At 48.1% G+C, this 15,487-nt stretch overlaps 1 protein-coding gene across 1 annotated transcript in view; it reads right to left on the bottom strand.

Annotated features, from left to right (window-relative positions):
- The window catches only part of exoc6b (exocyst complex component 6B), a 495,523-nt gene that overhangs the window by 379,592 nt on the left and 100,444 nt on the right, over positions 1-15,487 (bottom strand). Inside the window, exon 5 of the mRNA XM_033043459.1 lies at positions 1,131-1,176. Coding sequence (XP_032899350.1) covers positions 1,131-1,176 — 46 coding nt within the window. The remainder of the gene's footprint in view (positions 1-1,130; positions 1,177-15,487) is intronic.

Genomic DNA, 15,487 nt, shown 5'->3' on the forward strand with positions numbered 1-15,487 from the left:
GAAGGGAGGTTGGTTTGGGTGATGGTCTGGGCTGCGTCCACAATAGGAGGGGAGGTCAGTACCCGTGATGGACCGGGCAGTGTCCAGCACTTTTTTGCAGTCTCCTTCGCTCCTAGGCATCCGAGTTGCCGAACCAGGCCGTCATGCAACCAGACAACGTGCACTCCACTGACAGCCACCACTGACATGACGAATGAATTGCTTTGTAGGATTATAACGTTCTTCCAAATTGGAAGGTTGTGCCGGGTATTATTCATAGTTCCAACTTACGATGGTAGAGTTACAAATATGCTGTTGCATCTTACTCAATCCCAATAAAGATCCTGTCACCAGCTGAGATTTCTCTGCTAAAATGGCATGAATAAGCAAATGTGGGGGGGAACAGCAGCCAAATATGCACCCCCAAGTTAGAAATGTTGTCTTCTCATTTTCCAGGGTTAGCATTAGGATCCAACATTGGATATTTTCTGATGAAAGTCCGTTCCGACTTTGCATTTTCTTCACACAGACGATTTTTCAGCCAATTGTCCATTGCAGAATCGGAGTTACACAGAATAACAAAGGGGCATCTTGTCCACGCCAACCATCAGAAACGGGCGCCGCACGGACATTTTCTTATCAATAATGATTTCTCCAACTTCCAGTAACCCTTGCGTCCCCTCTCTCTCCGTCTCTCCCCCACCAAAGTTGTTGTACGGGATTCAAAGTCGACCTTTTTCTTCAAACAAAGTCTGAAGAAGGGTCTCGACCCAAAACTTCGCCCATTCCTTCACTCCAGAGATGCTGCCTGTCCCACTGAGTTACTCCAGCATTTTGTGTCTCCCTTCAAAGTCGGCGTGTTGAGTCTCATTGTCTTTTACTCATTTTCACCTAGCCCAATGGTGCAATAATGCCCTTATCATCGTTACTATTTTGCACATCTTTCATTCATTTGTTCTCTATCTCTCCACATCACCGTCTATAGCTCACGTATATAACTTTCCCCTGACTCTCTGTCTGAAGACGCATCTCAAGCCGAAACATCACCTATTCCTTTTCTCCAGAGCTGCTGAGATACTCCAGCTTCAATGCAACGCCCATGACAGCCAAAGAGTAGTAAAAGAAAGTTGTAAAGCAAGACGGCAACTTACCTTTTAGTCTTCATCTGTTCTCGTAACTTGCTGTACATCTCCAGAACTGGGGGAGAAGAAGGACAAAGATCACACACTGTCATCTGTACCTGTTTATTTAGTTTAAACAATAGACAGTAGGTCAATCGGCCCTTCGAGCCAGCACTGCCATTCAATGTGATCATGGCTGATCATCCACAATCAGTACCCAGTTCCTGCCTTCTCCCCCATATCCCCTGACTCCGCTATCTTTAAGAGCCCTATCTAGCTCCCTCTTGAAAGCATCCAGAGAACCAGCCTCCACCGCCCTCTGAGGCAGAGAATTCCACAGACTCACCACTCTCTGTGTGAAAAAGTGTTTCCTCATCTCTGTTCTAAATGGCTTACCCCTTATTCTTAAACTGTGGCCCCTGGTTCTGGACTCCCCCAACATCGGGAACATGTTTCCTGCCTCTAGCGTGACCAAACCCTTAAAAATCTTATATGTTTCAATGAGATCTCCTCTCATCCTTCTAAATTCCAGAGTGTACAAGTCCAGCTGCTCCATTCTCTCAGCATATGACAGTCCCGCTCTAGTTTGGAGATCAGGGTGGAAACAGGCCCTCTGGCCCACCGAGTCTGCACCGACCAGCGATCCCCGCACATTAACACTACCCTACACACACTAGGGACAATTTTTACATTTATACCAAGAAATTCAACCTACAAACCTGTACGCCTTTGGAGCATGGAAGGAAACCAAAGTTCTCGGAGAAAACCCACGCAGGTCACAGGGAGAACGTACAAACTCCGTGCAGACAGCACCCGTAGTCAGGATGGAACCCGGGTCTCTGGTGCTGTGAGGCGGCAACTCTACCGCTACGCCACCGTGCCATTGTTTGACTGGGTCAACTACCTCCTCCGGCAGCTCGTTCCATACCCCTACCACCCTTTGTGTGGAAAAGGTTACCCCTCAGATTCCTAATAAATATTTTCCCCCTTCACCTTAAAGTTGAAGACATTCTTGCCATAGAGGGAGTACAGAGAAGGTTCACCAGACTGATTCCTGGGATGGCAGGACTTTCATATGAAGAAAGACTGGATAGACTCGGCTTGTACTCGCTAGAATTTAGAAGATTGAGGGGGGATCTTATAGAAACTTACAAAATTCTTAAGCGGTTGGACAGGCTAGATGCAGGAAGATTGTTCCCGATGTTGGGGAAGTCTAGAACAAGGGGTCACAGTTTAAGGATAAGGGGGAAGTATTTTAGGACCGAGATGAGAAAAACATTTTTCACACAGAGAGTGGTGAATCTCTGGAATTATCTGCCACGGAAGGTAGTTGAGGCCAGTTCATTGGCTATATTTAAGAGGGAGTTAGATGCGGCACTTGTGGCTAAAGGGATCAGGGGGCATGGAGAGAAGGCAGGTACGGGATACTGAGTTGGATGATCAGCCATGATCACATTGAATGGCGGTGCAGGCTCTAAAAGGGCCGAATGGCCTACTCCTGCACCTATTGTCTATGTTTCTATGTTAAACCTATGTCCTCAGTTTCACGCATTAACTGCCCTTATTTTGACAATTAATAGAATAGAATACGTTTATTCTCTTACATTTACATTTACATACATTTACATACGTTTACATACGTTTACATACGTTTACATACGTTTACACTCTTGACTCCCTTCAAATCTGTCACTGGGTTATCAAACGCAGAGAGCTGCCTCCCTCAAAGTATCTTTACAATTCCACTTTGGGAACTAGATTTTCATTGCCAGATTTCTCGCTCGGTCTTCAGCTGCGAGTGATAAATAGGTGGCCAGAGATGGAGGTGAATCATTCATCTCACAGTGTCACATGCGATTCATCAGCGGCCTGCCAACACCTTTGCTGCCCCCCCCCCTGCACACTTCACCCAGCTGCTAAACTCGTCAGTGCACTCACGCCCCAGAGCTGCTGTCAGCGCACGCTAACAAATTGATCTGGGCTTGGGGTCGCAATGTTTTTTGTGCCAAGCTCGAGTCTGAATGGCGGTCGGCGTTGATTCAGATCATCGAAGCTGGATGCCTGTTTTGTTTCTCTGAGGCACTTGACAACTTTAGTTTTTAGTTTTAGTTTTCGAGATACAGCGCGGAAACATCGACCCTTCGGCCCACCGAGTTCCGTACCGACCCACAACACTAACGCTACCCTGCACACACTAGGGACAATTTACACTTATACCAAACCAAGTAACCTACAAAGCTGTACGACTTTGGAGCGTGGGAGCAAACCGAAGATCTCGGAGAAAACCAACGCACCTGTAGTCGGGATCGAACCCGGGTGTCTGGCGCTGTGAGGCAGCAACTCTACCGCTGCACCACCCTTGGTGGGAAAAACAGAACAAGATCCCATGGTGGTGCAGCGGTAGAGTAGATATCATGTATCTAAGGCCTGTATCATAGACTGTAAAGGCTCGATTGTAATCATGTAGTGTCTTTCCGCTGACTGGTTAGCACGCAACAAAAGCTTTTCACTGTACCTCGGTACATGTGAGAATAACATTTAAAAAAAACAAGTCTGTGTGACTGAGGCCCACAGAATAAAGTACAGTTAAGATCCATTGCAGGTTTGTGTGAGTAAGGTGTGGAAGACAGTGAAATCTGCACCAAGTTCAAGTTCAAGTTCAAGTTCAAGTGAGTTTATTGTCATGTGTCCCTGTATAGGACAATGAAATTCTTGCTTTGCTTAAGCACACAGAAAATAGTAGGCATTTACTACAAAACAGATAAATGTGTCCATATACCGTGATATAAATATATACACACATGAATAAATAAACTGGTAGTGCAAATAACAGAAAGTGGTTGCTAATAATCAGAGTTTTGTCCGAGCCAGGTTTAATAGCCTGATGGCTGAGGGGAAGTAGCTATTCCTGAACCTGGTTGTTGCAGTCTTCAGGCTCCTGTACCTTCTACCTGAAGGTAGCAGGGAGATGAGTGTGTGGCCAGGATGGTGTGGGTCTTTGATGATACTGCCAGCCTTTTTGAGGCAGCGACTGCGATAAATCCCCTCGATGGAAGGAAGGTCAGAGCCGATGATGGACTGGGCAGTGTTTACTACTTTTTGTAGTCTTTTCCTCTCCAGGGCGCTCAAATTTCCGAACCAAGCCACGATGCAACCGGTCAGCATGCTCTCTACTGTGCACCTGTAGAAGTTAGAGAGAGTCTTCCTTGACAATCCGACTCTCCGTAATCTTCTCAGGAAGTAGAGGCGCTGATGAGCTTTTTTGATAATTGCGTTAGTGTTCTCGGACCAGGAAAGATCTTCAGAGATGTGCACCCCCAGGAATTTGAAGTTCTTGACCCTTTCAACCATCGACCCGTTGATATAAATGGGGCTGTGGGTCCCCCTCCTACTCCTTCCACCATAGCCGTCCATATAGAGTTTGTACATTCTCCATGTGACTACGTGGGTTTCCTCCCACACTCCAAAGATTTACAGGTTTGTAGGTTAATTGGCTTTAGGTAAAAGAATCGTAAATTGTCCCTAGTGTGTGCAGGATAGTGCTAGTGTACGGGGTGATCGTTGGTCGGCGTGGACACGGTGGGGCCGAAGAGCCTGTTTCCGCGCTGTATCGAAGTCTAAAGTAAAGCATTCAAGAAACAGGATATTGCCGATGTCCTAGAATGGAAAGCCACATCTTGGTAGCAGATTAGTTTAGTTTGGTTTAGTTTAGAGATACAGCGCGGAAACAGGCCCTTCGGCCCACTGACTCAGCACTGACCAGCGATCCCCGCACACTAACACTATCCTGCACCCACTAGGGATAATTTACACTTATAGCAAGCCAATTAACCTACAAACCTGTACGTCTTTGGAGTGTGGGAGGAAACCCCGAAGATCCTGGAGAAAACCCAGGGAGAAGGTACAAACTCCGTACAGACAGCACCCGTAGTCAGGATGGAACCCTGGTCTCTGGCGTTGTAAGCGCTGTAAGGCAGCAACTCTGCCGCTGCACCACCGTGCACCCTAGATGCAGTTTAGAGGGAAGATTTGAGAGTAGCAGAAAATAATGGGCCTGTCCCACATAGGCGATTATTCAGGCGACTGCCGGAGACTGTCAAGTTGCCGGCAGTCGCCTGAAAAACTGGCTACTGGAACGGCGACTGTCAGAGTGGAACACACACACACACATCGCTTCCTTCACCAGCCCGTTATGCAGGACAAGCGGGGGGAACACTGTCTGAGTGAAATTCACACGGCGCAAAGCCAAGGTGACACCGCGATGAACAGGAAGGTTGGCGCTGTAATTAAGACGGCTAAAGCACAGTGTACGGTAAGTCCTTTCAAAGAGGGTGGGGAGAAGGGGGAGAGGGAGGGAGAAGGAGTGGAGACAACTTTTAAGAAGCCAGAGATACAACGACTGCTTACGCCTTTTTTCGCCAATGAGCCAATGAAATCCACCGGTCAGCACCGGCTACAACCTACGAGAACCTTCGACCTCCTGGCAACCCACCTACGGCACGAGAATTCTTAGAATAAAGGGGAGGTCATTTAAGACTGAGGTGAGAAAAAACTTGTTCACCCAGAGAGTTGTGAATTTATGGAATTCCCTGCCACAGAGGGCAGTGGAGACCAAGTCACTGGATGGATTTAAGAGAGAGTTAGATAGAGCTTTAGGGGCTAGTGGAGTCAAGGGATATGGGGAGAAGGCAGGCACGGGTTATTGATAGGGGACGATCAGCCATGATCACAATGAATGGCGGTGCTGGCTAAAAGGACCGAATGGCCTCCTCCTGCACCTATTTTCTATGTTTCTATGTTCTATGTTCCATGGCGGCTTCATTCCAGTCGCCGCTAATTTTTCAACATGTTGTAAAAATTCGGGGCGACCGTAAGGAGGCCGTGACTAGTTCCCAAAATGCGGGAACTCCTCACGACCATGAAGGCGACTCCCCGGCAACTACCCGCGAACATGGTGGCGACTTCAGTCGCCTAAAAAGTGGCCTAAGTGAGACAGGCCCATTATGGTGAGTGAGTGCAGAGGAGTGAAGCATGATCCAAATCTGTGCCTGCTGCTTGACTTGTAACAGTGGGCTCATTCTAACGATGTTTCCTTGCCCTGCCAGGGCTGGAATAGTCTTATGAGTCAGACTGGGAGTGAAGAACCACCATCCGTCCCAGGGGTATAACAACTGCCACCATTTGTGAGCAAGGGTATGACTAGCCTCAACGTGGGAGATCCTGGTTCATTAGTTCACCCAGCAGCCAGCCACCATAAACACAGTCAATGAATGGCAACTTTCCCCTTACATTCGACCTCCCAAAGAGCGACGCCTCACACTTGCATGGTTATAAAGTCTTGATTCATTCATCCACTGCTGAACCGACCCTGTCTTGTGTCAGAAACACCCCGTCTCAATAAGCATGGACAAAAATCTCGACTGACTGTCCAGAACAGGCAGTATAGTAGAGCGTGAGGAAGGATATCTACTTTACACAAAGCATTTAGAATAGAGGGAGGGGTGGGGTGGCATGGTGGCACAGCGGTAGAATTGCTGCCTGACATCGTCAGAGGCCTGGGTTGGAGCCTGACTATGGGCGCAGCGGTAGAGTTGCTGCCTTACAGCAAAATGCAGCCTGGGTTCGATCCCGACTACGGGCGCTGTCTGTACGGAGTTTGTACGTTCTCCCCCTGGCCTGCGTGGGTTTTCTCCGAGATCTTCGGTTTCCTCCCACACTCCAAAGCCGTGCAGGTCTGCAGTTTAATTGGCTTGGTAAATGTAAAAATTATCCAGTATAAAATTGTCCAACTTCCCGTATAGTCCCTGCTGGACTCTTCGGAAGGTACAACTCTGTTGTGAGGTGTTGCAACGTGTCAAACCCAGGCAGGACCTACACAGTAAATAGCAGAGCCCTGGAGATAATGAGGGGCTAAGATACAGTGAATGCTCACATTATATTTGTACGGGTAGACGATCCTAATGGGCCTGTCTCACTTAGTCGACTTTTTAGGCAAGTGCAGTAGACTCTGCGCTCGCCACATGGTGGCCACCTGTTCGTTGGTGGTCTCTGGTGAGTCTCCTTCATGGTCGCGATGAGTTCCCACATTCTGGGAACTCCTCGCGGCCTCAGTATGGTCGCCACAAATTTTTCAACGTGTTGAAAATGTTTCTGCGACCAAAAATTGGTCGCCATGGAGATAATCGATAGTCCTGTAGTCGTAGGTGCAGTTGCCGTGGGGTTGCCATGTAGTTATAAGTAGTCGAGGTAGTCGTAGGTAGTTTTAGCTAGTCGCCTTTGCTGACCGGACATTTTCATTGGCTCATTCGGGAAAAAAACGTAAGCAGGAGTTTTCAGAACCAAGGATAACCGACCGGTAATGTTAAATGTCCGCCGAGCTTCACAGCCGTGTATCTCTGACTTCTTAAAAGTTGTCTCCACCCCTTCTCCCCCTTTCTCCCCCCCCCCCCTCTTTTAAAGGACTTACCGCACTAGCCGTCTTAACCTTCCTTTTCATCGTGATGTGTGTCTGTATCACCTTGGCTTTGCACCGTGTGAATTTCAGTCAGCGCTCCCCCGCTTACCCTGGCTGTGTGTGTGTGTGTGTGTGTGTGTGTGTGTGTGTGTGTGTGTGTGTGTGTGTGTGTGTGTGTGTGTGTGTGTGTGTGCGCGTGTGTGTGTGCGCGCGCGTGTTCCACTCTGACAGTCGCCGTTCCAGTTCCCGGTTTTTCAGGCGGCTGCCGGCAACTTGACAGTCGCCGGCAGTCCGTTGAAAAATCACCTAAGTGGGACAGGCCCTTCTAAATAGCATCGAAGAACTTTATTTCCACAGCGTGTGCCATGGATCTAGTTTTGAGATAGTGTGGAAACAGGCCCTTCGGCCCACCGAGTCCGTGCCGACCAGCCATCACTCCAGACACTAGTCAGTCCCTCTTCTCCCCTCTCCCATCAGGCAAAATGTATAGAAGTGTGAAAACGCTCACCTCCAGATTCAGGATCAGTTTCTTCCCAGCTGTTATCAGGCAACTGAATCATCCTACCAACAACTAGAGGGCGACTATCTGAGCTACCTCATTGGAGATCCTCAGACTATCTCTATCTTTGATCTGAATTTACTGGCTTTATCTTGCACTAAACATTATTTAAGTTATTCCCTTCATCATGTTTCTCTACATTGTGGACGTCTCGATTGTAATCATGTATTGTCTTTCCGCTGACTGGTTAGCACGCAACAAAAGTTTTTCACTGTACCTCGGTACACGTGACAATAAACTAAACTCAAATTTGTAAATTGTCACACCAGGAACAATTTACAAATTTTACCAATGCCAATTAACCAACAACCTGTATGTCTTTGGAGTGTGGGAGGAAACCGGAGCACCCAGAGAAAACCCAGGCAGGTCACAGGGAGAAGGTGTAAACTCCGTACAGACAGCACCCGTAGCCAGGATGGAACCCGGGTCTCTGGCGCTGTGAGGCAGCAACTCTACCGCTGCGCCACCTGGAGCACATTGTCTTCGAGGGAGGTGGAAACAGGAAAGGAAATCCGATAAGCACTCGAGGCAAATAAATTGTCACGGATACAGCTCAAAAAGGCAGAGGAGTTTTTTCTTGACCACTTTTAACCCCGATCCAAAATCTCAAACAGATTAATCTCATTACCGTTATGCATCATCCAAGAGGACTCCTCTACAGAGAGCCAGCAATGACTCAGTGGGCAGATCCAATTACTCTTGCGCCATCTTAAAGTACACGTGACAATAAACTAAACGGAACTGTAGCTTACAACCCATGAATGTTGATGTATGAATATTGATTTCTCAAACTTCAAATAATCTTTGCTTTCCCTCTCTCCCTTCTCCATCCTAGTTCTCCAACTAGTTCTACTGCCCTTCTTCTTCTTGCGTTTGAGGCAGCAGAGGTTATGTGACGGCCTCCAGGCGCTGCAGACAGTTCAACGTGCTATTGTCGAGGGCCATGAGGTCTACCCCTCCACCAGGGGGGGCGGAGGACAGCGCAGTCGAAAATGAGGTGCTGCTGCGCTGTTTGCTGGTCTGTTCCACACACGCAGGCTGCTGATGGATGTAGCCCCCCAGCGATGCATGTTGGCGTTGAACCGGCCGACCCCTCTACAGAGCTGGTTCAGGGCGACCAACTCTTTGCGGGGCAGGTCCGAGCCCGGTGGGGCTGTGGTGTTTGGTGCAACAGTGAATTGTCCTGATTAAAGAATACTGTCCTGATTAAATAGACAATAGACAATAGGTGCAGGAGTAGGCCATTCGGCCCTTCGAACCAGCTCTATTCCACCGATCATTCAATGTGATCAAGGCTGATCATCCACAATCAGTATCCCGTTCCTGCCTTCTCCCCATATCCCCTGACTCCGCTATCTTTAAGAGCCCTATCTAGCTCTCTTTTGAAAGTATCCAGAGAACCGGCCTCCACCACCTTCTGAGGCAACTCTCTGTGTGAAGAAGTGTTTCCTCGTCTCCGTTCTAAATACTTACCCCTTATTCTTAAACCTTGACCCCTGGTTCTGGACTCCCCCAACATCGGGAACATGTTTGCTGCCTCTAGCGTGTCCAAACCCTTAATAATCTTATATGTTTCAATAAGTTAACTCTCATCCTTCAAGATCCCATTCTCATCCTAAAATATACAGGCCCAGCCACTCCATTCTCTCAGCATATGACAGTCTCGCCATCCCAGGAATTAACCTTGTAAACCTACGCTGCACTCCCTCAATAACAAAAATGTCCTTCCTCACATTTGTAGGCCAAAACCGCATACAATACTCCAGGTGTGGTCTCACGAGGGCCCTATACAACTGCAGAAGGACCTCTTTGCTCCTATACTCAACTCCTCGTGTTATGAAGGCCAACATGCCATTCGGTTTCTTCACTGCTTGTACGTGCATGCTTACTTTCATAGACTGACAAACAAGGACTCCCAGATCTCATTCTACTTCCCCTTTTCCAAACTTGACACCATTTAGATAATAATCTGGCTTCCTGTTTTTACTGCCAAAGTGGATAACTTCACATTTATCCACATTAAACTGCATCTGCCCACTCACCCAACCTGTCCAAGTCACCCTGCATTCTCATAGCATCCTCCTCACAGTTCACACTGCCATCCAGCTAAATATTGATTGTATGCCACATTGTCACTTTCCCCTCAGCTAACAATGAACCTCTACATTTCCTTATCATCATCTGCTTTGATCTGTCGTTTTCACACCTTACCCCTTCCATATCTCTCGTTTCCCTCTCCCCTAACTCTCAGTCTGAAGAAGGGTCTCGACCCGAAACGTCACCCATTCCTTCTCTCCAGAGATGCTGCCTGTCCAACTGCGTTAAACCCGTCCCACGGTACGAGTTCATTCCAAGGGTTCTCCCGAGTTTGCCCTGATTCGAACTCGGAGATTTACGGTAATGGCCACTCGTCGGTACTCGGGGCTCTCGTGGACATTTTTCAACATGTTGAAAAATCTTCACGAGTCTTCCCGTGCTTACCTGCCGTTAGCGAGTCTTCCCGAGCTTACCTGCCGTTAGCGCAAAGAGACGTCCCCGAGCTCCGATGTACCCGCTACGTTCATTCTCCGTGCTTACAACGAGTTTGATTTTTTTAAAACTCGGAAGAGCTCTTGGAATGAACTCGTACCGTGGGTCAGGGCCATTAGTCCACCATTTTGTGTCTGTCTTCTGTAGTGTAGTTTTGTTTGGTTTAGGATCAGTTTAAAGATAAGGCAGCAACTCTACCGCTGCGCCAATGTGCACCTTTAATTTCTGAGCGTCATATGTACCACCAACTTGCCCAACAACTAGTGAGCAGTCCTGAGCTACTATCTACCCTCATCAGGCGACTGAACCATCCTACCACAACCAGAGAGCAGCGCGGAAACACTTTCTACATCATTGAAGACCCTCGGAATATCTTTGATCGGCATTTAGACAATAGACAATAGGTGCAGGAGTAGGCCATTCGGCCCTTCGAGCCAGCACCACCATTCAATGTGATCATGGCTGATCATCCCCAATCAGTACCATGTTCCTGCCTTCTCCCCATATCCCCTGACTCCGTTACCTTTAAGAGCCCTATCTAGCTCTCTCTTGAAAGCATCCAGAGAACCGGCCTCCACCACCCTCTGAGGCAGAGAATTCCACAGACTCACCACTCTCTGTGAGAAAAAGTGTTTCCTCGTCTCCGTTCTAATTGGCTTACTCCTTATTACATAGAAACATAGAAACATAGAAAATAGATGCAGGAGTCGGCCATTCGGCCCTTCGAGCCTGCACCGCCATTCAGTATGATCATGGCTGATCATCCAACTCAGTATTCTGTAACTGCCTTCTCTCCATACCCCCTGATCCCTTTAGCCACAAGGGCCACATCTCACTCCCTCTTAAATATAGCCAATGAACTGGCCTCAACTACCTTCTGTGGCAGAGAATTCCACAGATTCACCACTCTCTGTGTGAAAAATGTTTTCCTCATCTCGGTCCTAAAAGATTTCCCCCTTATCCTTAAACTGTGACCCCTTGTTCTGGACTTCCCCAACATCGGGAACAATCTTCCTGCATCTAGCCTGTCCAACCCCTTAACAATCTTATATGTTTCATATTTTCTGGACTTTATCTTGCACTAAACGTTACCCATGTTATTCCCTTTACCCTGTATCTGTACACTGTGGACGGCTCAATTGTAATCATGTATTGTCTTTCCACTGACTGGATAGCACGCAACAAAAGCTTTTCACTGTACCTCGGTTCATGCGACAATAGACTCAACTACCGAGGAACATGAAGAGCTTTGTTTTGCATGCTCTCCAAACATTATGGGGTTGAAAGGCCTGAATGTTCCTGTGCTGTAATGTGCTACATTATCTCAAAGACCAGCAGATGTGTAGATACAATCCACAAGTCCAACCTCCGCAGTTTTGGGGACAGAGCCTTCTCCAGGGCAGCTCCCAGGCTCTGGAACTCCCTCCCCCAACTGATCCGCAATTCCGTGTCCCTCACCATCTTCCAGTCCCGCCTCAAGACCCATCTCTTCACCTCTGCCTATCCTTAGCCCCACGTCCCCGTCCCTTTTCATCTGTGCATTAATTGCCTCATACTGTGTTTTGTATTGAATTCTGTCTTTACTTTGTGTACTAGTCATGTCTCTACTATTTATTTCATTCCCCTTACATGTTTTTCCTCTACATGCTCAATTTTTGTAAGATGTCCTTGAGACTCTTGAAAGGCGCCCATAAATAAAATTTATTATTATTATTATTATACAATGAACTACAGATGCTGGTTTACTGCAGATGCCGCAGAGTTTCATCAGGTCAGGCAGCATCTTTGCAGAAGATGGATAGGTGAAGTTTTGAGTGGGGACCATTCTTCAGGTTTATAGATTCATTGTGAATTGCCCATGAGGGACCCCTACCACCCCAGCAACGGACTGTTCCAGCCGCTACGGTCAGGCAAGCGCCTCCGCTGTCACGTAGCAACAACAGAGAGGATGAGACGGAGTTTCTTCCCACAGGCCATCAGGACTGTAAACTCTGATCTCACCAGGGAGTCTTTAAAAAAAAAGTAAATAAAGGTTCTGTTCTGTTGTTCTGTTGTTTTGCACAATCCCGCAGGCATTGCCACTTTCATTTCACCGCACATCTTGTTTATATGTGACAAATAAACTTGACTTGACCCTAGTGTGCAGGAAATGGGTACAGAAGTAGACTAACCATATAACCATATAACAATTACAGCAAGGAAACAGGCCATCTTGGCCCTACAAGTCCGTGCCGAACAATTATTTTCCCTTAGTCCCACCTGCCTGCACTAACATTGAACTGATGTGAACGATTGATCGATGGTTGACGTGGATTCAGTGGGCCGAAGGGCCTGTTTCAACGCTGCTTCTCTGAACTAAACCAAACTATCATGACACGCTACCTGAAAGGATTCTCATCTCCCTTCTGTCACCTGTTGGTGACTCTCTTTATCCTGTATTTCTGTGGAATTCTCTGCCTCAGAGGGCAGTGGAGGCCGGTTCTCTGGATGCTTTCAAGAGAGAGCAAAATAGAAACATAGAAACATAGAAAATAGGTGCAGGAGTCGGCCATTCGGCCCTTCGAGCCTGCACTGCCATTCAATATGATTATGGCTGATCATCCAACTCAGTATCCTGTACCTGCCTTCTCTCCATACCCCCTGATCCCTTTAGCCACAAGGGCCACATCTAACTCCCTCTTAAATATAGCCAATGAACTGGCCTCAACTACCTTCTGTGGCAGAGAGTTCCAGAGATTCACCACTCTCTGTGTGAAAAATGTTTTTTTCATCTCGGTCCTAAAGGATAGGGCTCTTAAAACCTCAGAAGGTGGTGGAGGCCGGTTCTCTGGATACTTTCAAAAGAGAGCTAGATATGGCTCTTAAAGATAGCGGAGTCAGGGGATATGGGGAGAAGGCAGGAACGGGGTACTGATTGGGGATGATCAGCCATGGTCACATTGAATGGCGGTGCTGGCTCGAAGGGCCGAATGGCCTACTCCTGCACCTATTGTCTATTGTCCTCAATCCATCGCCTCTGGTCACAGACAGCAACTGGCAGTGGCGGTTTTTCTCCCTGCCGTTCCAGCGAAATCCCTCCAATAAAACTTAACAACAAAGCCTTGGTTGAACAATTGGCAGGCCGAGCGTCGCATTCTCGTGCTGCGGTTTCGCCGCACGTAATCAGGGTGGTTGGGAACGTCGGCAGCCGGCCAAGCCGGGCGCTCGAAGAATCGGTTTTACAGACTGTTTTGCCTCCGAGGTTGTTTTACAACCCGCTGCTGGTGGTGTACACGTTGCACTTGGGACTCAACACATCAAGACTCGGAGTTCCTCGCAGTTAAAAGTTCTGGCGCGGTCACGGCAGAACTCAGCATGGGACATCATCCGTTGCTGCATCACCAGGCATCAATCACTGAAGTGCATCAGATGCTTCAAAGCAGATTTTGTTTGCGTTACATAGAGTAGCACCACAGCCAATTTACACACTAACAGCTCATAAACAGCCGTGACTTTTCTTTCTGGTAACTGTGGTTCCAGGGGAACAAAAATTGGCCAAGAAACACATTTCATCGGCTCTTTATATATCCATGTGCACCACGTGTCGGAAAGAAGTGCAGATACTGGTTTAAATCGAAGGAACACACAAAATGCTGGAGTAAGGAGGAAGGGGGAAACTACCTTTCAGGGTCCCTACCTGGTCGGAGAGGCAACTTTTCTCCGGGCTGCAGCCTCGACCCGTCCTCGCGGCCTACCAGCGGGCCTGGAGCGGCGTTTCCTGTCGCGGACCGCCAGAACCTCGGCTTCGGCAGCGGCACAGCGCTGGAGCGCTATCGTGGAGCGGGCGATGCCTTGCCTGGGTCGCCGCGCTGGAGCTCCGGTGAGCTGAGACCGCCGGGAACAACATCGCGGAGCTGCGGGACTGTGGAGCGGCCAGCTGTGGGCGGCGGCGCCGAACTTTACACCGGGAGCCTGGGATCTCGCAATGAGATCGCCAGTTGTGGAGCTCCATCCGGCGCGGCCTTGTTGGCTTCGGAAGCCGCGGCCTCCAGTGTGGAAGCGGCCGTTCCAGGGTTCCCAGGCCGCTGGGAGGACTCTCCCGACGCCGGAGCACCACCACCCGGCGAGAACGGCCTGGAATATCGGGCCTCCGTAGAGGCAACTGTGGAGGCCTCAATAGGCCCGACTATGGGTGAACTGGGGTTGGGGACTGGACTTTTTGCTTTCCCTCATGGTGGGAGCCATTGTCAAAGGTCAACGGTCAAAAACTTTATTTGCCATTTGTGCTTACACACATAGGAACTCTTGTGCGGCTATTCAGAGAGTCAAGTTAAGTTAAAAATTAAAATTAAAAATTTTAAAAAAAATTTAAAAATTTAAAAAGACACACAGAAGACACATAGAGCATTGTAACTTGCACAAACACTATATCAGGACATCAGTTCATTTTGTTGTGTTTTGGCCAAGAGTCTCACTGTTGCAGGGAAGAAGCTCTTAAAAAAGCGTGTTCTATTTGTGGCGATACTGTCCGCTCGTCTGTGCCTGAGGTTGTATGTGCAGTTTTTGTGTTTGAGCAGGGAGTGAGCTGGATGTAGTGTGTCTCTAATAATTGTGGGGGGATATTCTTTGTGTTTAAGACTCTCATTGGAGTTGTGTGCTGCAAAATGGCAAAAAGCATTTCACTTCATTACACCTCGGTGTATGTGAATGTGACTAATAAAAACCTTTGAATACTTTGAATAACTCAGCGGGACAGGCAGCAGTCTCTGGAGAGAAGGATTGGGTGACTTTTCAGGTCGAGACCCTTCTTCAGACTGAAATGACCCAAAACGTCACCCTTTCCTTCACTCCAGAGATGCTGCTGGT

The sequence above is a fragment of the Amblyraja radiata genome, chromosome 1, assembly GCF_010909765.2.
Source record: "Amblyraja radiata isolate CabotCenter1 chromosome 1, sAmbRad1.1.pri, whole genome shotgun sequence".
NCBI classification, from domain to species: Eukaryota; Metazoa; Chordata; class Chondrichthyes; order Rajiformes; family Rajidae; genus Amblyraja; species Amblyraja radiata.